Here is a 7,857-nt window from a genome sequence, read left to right as displayed (position 1 = left end):
TCCAATCCAGTCCTTATTTGGCCTGTTGTAGCTTGGAAATGGAGCAGTTGCTGCAAGCACTTGACCTCAGATGAGACCCTCTGGGAAGAGATTTGCTGAAAACATCCCGACGACAGGCAGAACGACATGCTTGCAAAGAAAGGATCCCTGCACAGTGGAAACTGGACATCCTCGGCTGTTGATCACATTTGGCTCTCATGGCCTAGTAGGTCTTGCTTCTGAGGGACTAGCTCTAGCTGGAGGAAAAACCAGGTGAGTCTGCAGCTGTGAGCCATCCCCTCGCGTGGTCTTCCTAAGGCAGCACTGGTCTTCCTGGCAGTCTATAGATTCTGGCAGTCTCCCAAGTGCCATCATGGTCCTCCACCCACGTGAGCTTTCCATCACCCCTGGGAGATGGGGAGATGGCTCCATTTACAGGTAAGGAAAAACAGAGGTCCACAGAGGCTTAATAACTTGTCCGAGGTCACCCAGCTAGTAAGAGGCATGTCCATTGCCCACAATCATGGAATCTACACATTTGCAGATCTGGGCTTGGTCTCCCTTTGGGCATCTCAGAATGTTCTGTTCACACTCTGAAGCCAGCAGGATTCCACAGCGGAGGGAACATTGAGTCTACGCCTTGGCCCTTTTCCAAGCCAATGATCGGTATTGGCCAACTCTGGCTCAGGTAAAATTTGTTGGAATCTCTGTGCTCTCTGTTGCTGCCAGGCTGCCACGTGGGGCTGGGCTGTGGTGGGCAGTGGTTGAGAGCACGGTCATTGGCGTTAGACAGCCTGTGGTCAAGTTCCCACTCTGCCTCTTACTAGCCGTGTGACCTTGGGCGAGTAGCTTTCCTTCCCTAGGCCTTAACATGCGAAAGAAAGAATAGGAAGTCGTAACTTTTATTGAGTGCTTACCATGCGCCAGGCACTGCTCTCTTTCCTTGCATTCTTTTCTCACCTCAACAACCCTATGAAGTAGACTGTGTCATTGTCCCCCTTGTACCGATGAGGAAATATTAGTAACGAAATTTCAAATTCCTGACTTGCTGGGGGGTGGGGGAGGGTGGCTGACCCAAGGCCAGAAGACGGCGACAACAATGGGGGAGGGGCCTGAGGACAGCGTAGCCGGGAAAGAAGTTTACTGGTCTTGATAAACCAGGGAAGGGGCAGGGTCCCAGCAGGGACAGTATTTGGGTCAGCTTGCCAGGACAGCGGGTCACAGTTCTTAGGGGCAAGGAGGGAGACCTGCTGGGTGGGGCCAAGACCCCAGATTGTAACTGGGGTAAAGGAAACATCCTGGACGGTAGAAAGATTTAGATGGGGGCGCAGTCAGGAGGGCTGGGTTGAGGGCTCCTCTCCAGCCCTTGGGGAAGGGGGTGCAAATATAAAGAGAAACCAAGGCAGCAGTCCACGGAAAGAGCCGGGGCTGGAGAAGAGCCTGTGGAGGACTCTGGACCTCGTCTACTGGTAGGAAAGGGGCTGCCTACAGCAGGGTGGACTCAGGACGAGCAAAGAGTCGGGCTGTAGCTAAGCCATCATGGGGGTGTCAGTCAAACCCCCCACATGGGAAGGAGCCAAGGTCAACTCCGTGGGCCTGTTTCCATTACCCCCTCCAGGAATCGCTGATCAAAAAGAAAATGTCACAGTTCAGCCCTTGCTGAGCCCACTGGGGAGCTCAAGAAAGACCTGTTGCTTAATCAAATCCATTCTGTTCAAGAGACATTAACTACACTGGCGGTACGGGCCAGACCCCGGGGATACAGAGACAGGACATACCCTCTAAGCTGTCACAGTTCACAAGTGAGATAAATACATGCACAACTTTCTATAGAAGTCAGAACGGTGACGGAGGCATAACCAAGCACAACGAGGAGCATTCTCGCTGAGGGGGGAGGCCTTTCGGAAGAGCAACTTTGTAAAATGGGAAGAATGATCATTTCTACATTCTTAATCTAGGGACCGCTTGGTTCCCTGCAAGTCCTCATAGGGATGAAGCTCTGCCACATTGTCTTTCCAGAACTCACATGAAACACTTCAACATTTGAGGACCTGTTTCCCGGAGAAGCATGAAGGCCTCTGACTTCCCAGCAGAAAAGAGAGACCTCTTAATAACAACCAACACTTAAAAAAAATAAATACATAAATAACATTGCCTCATGCCCTCAAGGTCCTTCCTGGAGAACAGACCCCAAATAAATTGTGTCTCTCTCTTCCCAGAAAGAAAGAAAGCCTTTTCCTCTCAATAGCTGTCCTCTAGTTTTAAGGGAAGTTAGAAGTTTTAAAAGTTTACAAGCAATGTATAAACTGATTTTTAAAAAACCCCAGGCTCACAAAGATAATAAAAAAATGCATTTAATAGCATGTCAATATACAGCTTAAATGTATAGTAAGTCTTCTTGTAGTCAGTGCATTACAGGGATAGAGAAGAGAAATATCATTTGTGAATGCACAGTCAAATGCTAAGGAGAAGTGCTGATAAATCTTGGTGCTCTTACACTATTAAAATCCCATTTTATGAAACATAACTCCAGGTGCAGTGCTCTGTGCCAGTGTGGGGGGTCATCTGGTCCAGTACGCAATCTACAGTTTTAAATTGAATTGTATACAAGGATTAACAAAAGAATAAAATTTATTATTCACAAAACTAAAGTGGTTCTCATAAAGCTTACAAGAAAGTACAGCCTAGAACTAATGAGTTGAAAAATTAGTTTTAAAAATAATAAAACTTACTGGACAGTTTTGGAAAATGATATTATAAAACAAAGAAAAACAATTGGCACAGTTTAACCACCTAATTTCTAAGTGCACTTTGTAATGGTCCTTGCAAGCTGCCACTTTTCCCAGGATAATGACAAAAAGCTTCAGTCAAGTGTCACTGGCTTATGGTGACGGGGTTTTTTTTTTATTGCATTGCCAAGAGTGGATTTTAAGAAAAAACACTACAAAGGTTTCAAAAACCCTATTTATTCTCTATCATCAAAAATAGCAACAGGGGGACTTATACAACTTTTCTGTGAGTACCCACCAGTCTATTGTTTTTTTTTTTTTTTCTTAAAAAAAATAGAAGTTAGTTAAAGAAAAATGATTTGGTTTTTTTAAAAAATAATGTAAGGAAACACTTAATCAGATAGCCCAAGGAGTCATCAGAAAGATGTGTAGCAAGAAAGCTTCATTTTTTGGCCCTCTCCGGCCTTTGCACGTCTTTTTTTTTTTTTTTTTTTACTAAACTAGAAAGAGAATGTACAGTACCAATATGTTCCCCAACCTGCTTGGATCAAATTGTTTTGTTTTGAAACCCATTATTGCTAAACCAGAGTGTTGACACTGAGAGCCGAGGGGGCCGCTCATAGAGGGTAAAATTGCGAGGCCGCATCTGAGGACTGGATCTCCACCTGGGCCATTTTGAACTGCGTACACTGCAGCCACTTGCGGAGGGCCACGAGGCCGGCGCTGCTCGGGGCCGAGCCGGGCAGCGTCCTTAGGCTGTGGTGGTTCACGTTGTTCTGAATGGCCTGGAGGCGAAGCTGGAGTCCGGCCGATAAGTGCTGATGAGGAAGGGAGAGACAGCGAGTTTAGTTTCTTTCCTTCCAGTGTCCGCGGTCCACCCAAGGGAGCGCCAGCCCGGGCTTCTCCTACAGGGAGGACCCTCCTACGTGGCTCAAGGGCAGGACTCTCCTACGTGGCTCAAGGGCCGTCGGGCCTGAACAGGGAGGCCAACTCTCATGTTTGGTGGTGGGCAGGGTGGGGGACGCGGGCCAGTGACCGGGATTCTAAAGTCACTCTGGCCCAGATCCATGCAAGTAACGCCATTCCCATCCCGACTCATTTGCTGCAAGGGGAACATAAAGGTGACACGCTGGGGAGGGGCGGACACACATACGTGTCCCCCAGGAGCCGGTCACCACATGGGCCTGGGGCCTGCGCTCTGCTGCCAGTTCCCTGGGTCCAGATCCTAGCTCCTCTGGGGACAACTCTGGGAACAAGGCTTTTCCGTCTGTGTTTGGATTTTCTCATGGGCGAACTGGGCATAGTAACACCTCATGGGGTTTTCTTATAAGGGTGAGTTTAATGGAGGGTTTGGACCAGAAGCTGGCACATAATAGTTGCTCGTTACATTTTAATCATGATTAGAGTCTCTCTGTTCTCATGGTAATGCACATGAAGAGGCTAGGTTGTAAGCTCTCTGTTGGCCTCAGATTTCCAGATTTCCAGAAAGCAGGGGGAGGGGCAATCTGGAACAAGCAACTGTTTTCACACGAAAAGTATGAGAGATGGTTTTCAGCAGCGGCGCCCCCACATGTGGCCACAAATGGCACCGACGCCATGACCCCGGACTCAAAGCCTGAAAGTCACTGTCGACGGCTCCATTTCTCTCTTGGTGTCTGGGGCCCTTGAGGTCGGTCCCCTTCTATCCACTAACATCCCTCCCTGACTCTGAGAAGAAAATCAGCAAGAAGGTGTCCACCTTCTCCCCCCACTGCTTGCCCTGCGCTCCGAGGGCCGTAGACAGAGCCCAGTTTTGGGTAGAGCAGGTGGCTAGTTCTGCCATCATCATGTCAAGCCCCAGGAACCTTGACTAGTCATGGAGTATGTCTGGCTCAACGATGACGATGCGTCCCTCAAGGTAGGGCCTGGTGATGGGAAAGACACACAGATAGGGTCTTTCCCTTCCCAGCTGTGGGGCCCTGGCCAAGTGACTCTTCTTTCTGGTCCCATGTTTCCTCATAGGTAGAACAAGGGGGCAGGCCCCTTCTTTTCTGGCTGTTCTGCCATATATTCAATGTTAGCCTTTCTTAATAGAATTCTTCCTGTCACAAAAAGTCCATTTTATTGTTCTTTAAAGTTTATTTATTTTATTTACTGGAAGTCATGTCTACCCCCCAGTGTGGGGCTTGAACTCACAACCTTGAGATCAGGTCACATAATCTATTGACCGAGCCAGCCAGGTGCCCCACAGAAAGTCTCTTTCAGTGGCCAGGAAAGAGCACTGAACGTGCCTGGGCTCGGATGCCACGGGCGTCCTCGGAAGGTGGAGCAGGCCTGTATTCTAGTCAGGAACCGAGCCTCGCTCAGACTCGGACTCCCCCCTCCACTCACATCCTCATCCACCGCGAACAGCACAACCGTCGCTCTTGCCGTCACCTCAGCTTGCAGGCCCCATCCGTGGCCCACAGCCTCTCCCCCTGTGTCAGCCCCCATGAGGCCAGGAGCAGGGTGAAGTCACCTTTCTCCACAGCAAGTGGCGTGTCAGGGGGCCTTGTTAAAGTTAAGACCGAGTTCTCTGGAGGGGACTGAGCTTCCGGTCCACCCAGCGATGACTTACCTTGATGTTTGACTGAATCATTGGCAACCACATGGGTATCAGCTGTGTGGAGAAACACAGAAGCCGTGTTACTCACGTTCTCCATCCCCGCCCCCATAAGCTTCGGCTACCACTCGGGAAGGCTGGGCACACAGAACCCCTGTAACATCACTAAAGGATGGGACCCTGCCGCGGAGTTATCCATTATCGGAAAAACATCTTTCTGAGGCCAACCCCTGCTGAGCTGGTGGCACTGGGAGGTTAATGAGTGCCCGGAACACACACTCTAGAGTAAATGACTGATTGTCTCTTGAAAGCTACCACACACAGGAAATGAAATGTGTATTTATTTAATTAAATCTTCACTTTCTTGAAATAGAATTTCCTCCACGGGGATCTCTCAAATTGAGTCCCCCGAGTAGGATGGCGACTCTATTTGCCCGTAGTTGTTAAGAAAATCTCGCCAGGAAGTGGTTGAAATGCTTCAGTGATAGAAAAAGGCATACCCCGAGGTTGCCGGGCCGTGATCTGGAAGGTGGGGCACAGCAGGAGGGGCTTGGGCCAGAGGTCTGAGCAGTGCGCAGGCGAGCAGAGGGTCCCCGGCAGAGAGCAAGGCGCTCAAACTGCAGGCATGTGGGGGCCTCGCCCTTCTGCTGCCCCTCTGGCCCACCAGAGCCCCACTGCTGTGCCCTTCCCTCAAGGTCACAGGGTGTCCGGCCCAAGGGACGGATAGCTCTCCTCTCCTGCTCTGGTCTCTCAGCCATGGTTCAGCCTTCTGGACCATAAGGCCTCATAAATCCAGAAGTCCAGGACAGAACAGTGTTGCCCAGAGTGTGTTCCGCAGCTCTCTCGTTTGGTGGTTTAAATAGGGGAAGGGGGCGCTGGTCCAGTAAGTTTGGAAACGCTAGGTTCCTTATTACAGCACTGCTCAGATCTTTAACACATGAATACGCATCATATCTCTTCGCTCTGCGTTCCTTCCAGCCCTCTACTCCTGTTCAACAGAGGAGTACAGCTGTCATGGGCTCAACTGTGTCCCCTCAAAACAGACACTGTAGTCCCTACCCACACTGCTTCAGAATGTGACCTTATTTGGAAGAGGGATCGATGCAGATGTAATGAGTTAAGATGAGGTCATTCTACAGTAGGGTAGGCCCCTCATCCAAGATGACTGATGCTCTTAGAAAAAGCGTAAAATGTGAACACAGGTCCGTCTACAGGGAGAGCCCCACGCAAAGATGAAGGCAGAGGTCTACAAGCTAGAGAACACCAAAGATTGCCAACCAATACCCCTAAGCAAGGGGGGGGGAGGATGGAACAGATTCTCCCTCATAGCCCCTCAGAAGGAACAACTCTGCCGACCCCTTAACCTCGGACTTCTGGCTTCTAGAACTGTGGGATGAGAAGTTTCTGTGTTTTAGCCACCTGGGCCATGGTACTGTCCCAGCAGCCCCAGCCAAGAATACAAGGGCACACTCCAGGAAGCAAAGCCCACAGGTGGCAGTGTTGGAGGAGGGAGGAGGTGGGAGGGATTCAGGTGATGCTGAAGTGTGAGGTTCTCAGCAGGGGGTCACAAGAAACAAGTTTAGAAAACAGAGGGGAGGCCCCTCACCATCCACCCATAATGACCTGGGATTGTTTCCAAATCCAAGGTAACTTCCGAAGACGGGAGCCCTGTTCACTGCGAGCGGAACTGGGCTCCAGAAAGATCATCCCAGCAGCAATCTGCAGACTAGGGTGAGGAAGGGCGTGGAGAATGGAGGTCAGGGGTCTTGGGGAGATTGCCTTGATGGTCCAGGTAGGACCAGGAGGTCTTCGGAGAGGGCGAAGGGTGGTGCCTGCAGACACAAGCTGAGAGGGTCTGAGGACCGGTCTGCTCTTTGGAGCGAGGAAAAGTTCAGAGCAGAAGCTGAGGTTTCCATGCTGGGCAAACTGGAGGAGGTGGGCCATGAAGAAAATGAAAGAACTAGCAGGAGTCCTGCTGGGATGGGGGACGGTTTACTGATGACCTCTCTGTTCACTAGTCATGGCCACTGGCTGCCGGGCTCATTTAACTCATCAATACACATAAACACACACACACACACACACACACACACACACACACACACACACACACGCATACACGCATGCACATGCACATACAACTTGGTGAAGTGAGAAATTACATTCCTCTCTCTGTTTTTGTTCCCAAGACTCAATCTGGCTGCTGTTTTGCTTTGAGCATTCTGTTGAGATACACAACTTGCTAAATTGACTTCCACTGATGCTCGTTCCTAAACACAGTGCTCATCTTGGAGCCAAGCAATACTCTATCTCTAGCATGAATACTGTGTTTGGAATAGCACGTGGTGTAATTGGACTAAAACTCAAAATAGCAGAAAATATAAAAAAAATTTTTTTAAATCAGAAAATGACATTTTTCTCCCTGCTTCCTCCAACCACCAACCCTTACAACAAACTGGGATTACAAAGGTCAGTGAAAGATAAGGCTATGCTCTCTGGCCATTAGCAGGACTGGCTCATGTAAACATTCTGATTGGGAAAAAATAAACTAGTCTAACCACTTCCTCT

The 7,857-nt window shown here is 49.5% G+C and overlaps 1 protein-coding gene across 13 annotated transcripts in view; it reads right to left on the bottom strand.

Moving 5' to 3' along the window:
• Positions 1–2,349: 2,349 nt before the first annotated feature.
• UNC79 (unc-79 homolog, NALCN channel complex subunit) overlaps positions 2,350–7,857 on the bottom strand; it is a 246,213-nt gene continuing 240,705 nt past the window's right edge. For 12 of the 13 annotated variants that reach the window (XM_073895820.1, XM_073895813.1, XM_073895819.1 and 9 more), the window contains 2 exons: positions 5,305–5,346; positions 2,350–3,526 (listed from right to left, as the gene is read on the bottom strand). In XM_073895820.1, coding sequence (XP_073751921.1) covers positions 3,326–3,526; positions 5,305–5,346 — 243 coding nt within the window. In that variant the 3' untranslated portion in view covers positions 2,350–3,325. The remainder of the gene's footprint in view (positions 3,527–5,304; positions 5,347–7,857) is intronic. The other variant, XM_073895811.1, reaches the window with a different exon arrangement.

This window comes from Callorhinus ursinus, unplaced genomic scaffold, assembly GCF_003265705.2.
Source record: "Callorhinus ursinus isolate GAN/ISIS: 27379988/994484 unplaced genomic scaffold, GSC_fseal_2.0 scaffold8, whole genome shotgun sequence".
Classification (NCBI taxonomy): Eukaryota; Metazoa; Chordata; class Mammalia; order Carnivora; family Otariidae; genus Callorhinus; species Callorhinus ursinus.
The sequence above is the reverse complement of the archived record's forward strand: the minus strand, read 5'-3'. Positions and strand labels throughout refer to the sequence as shown.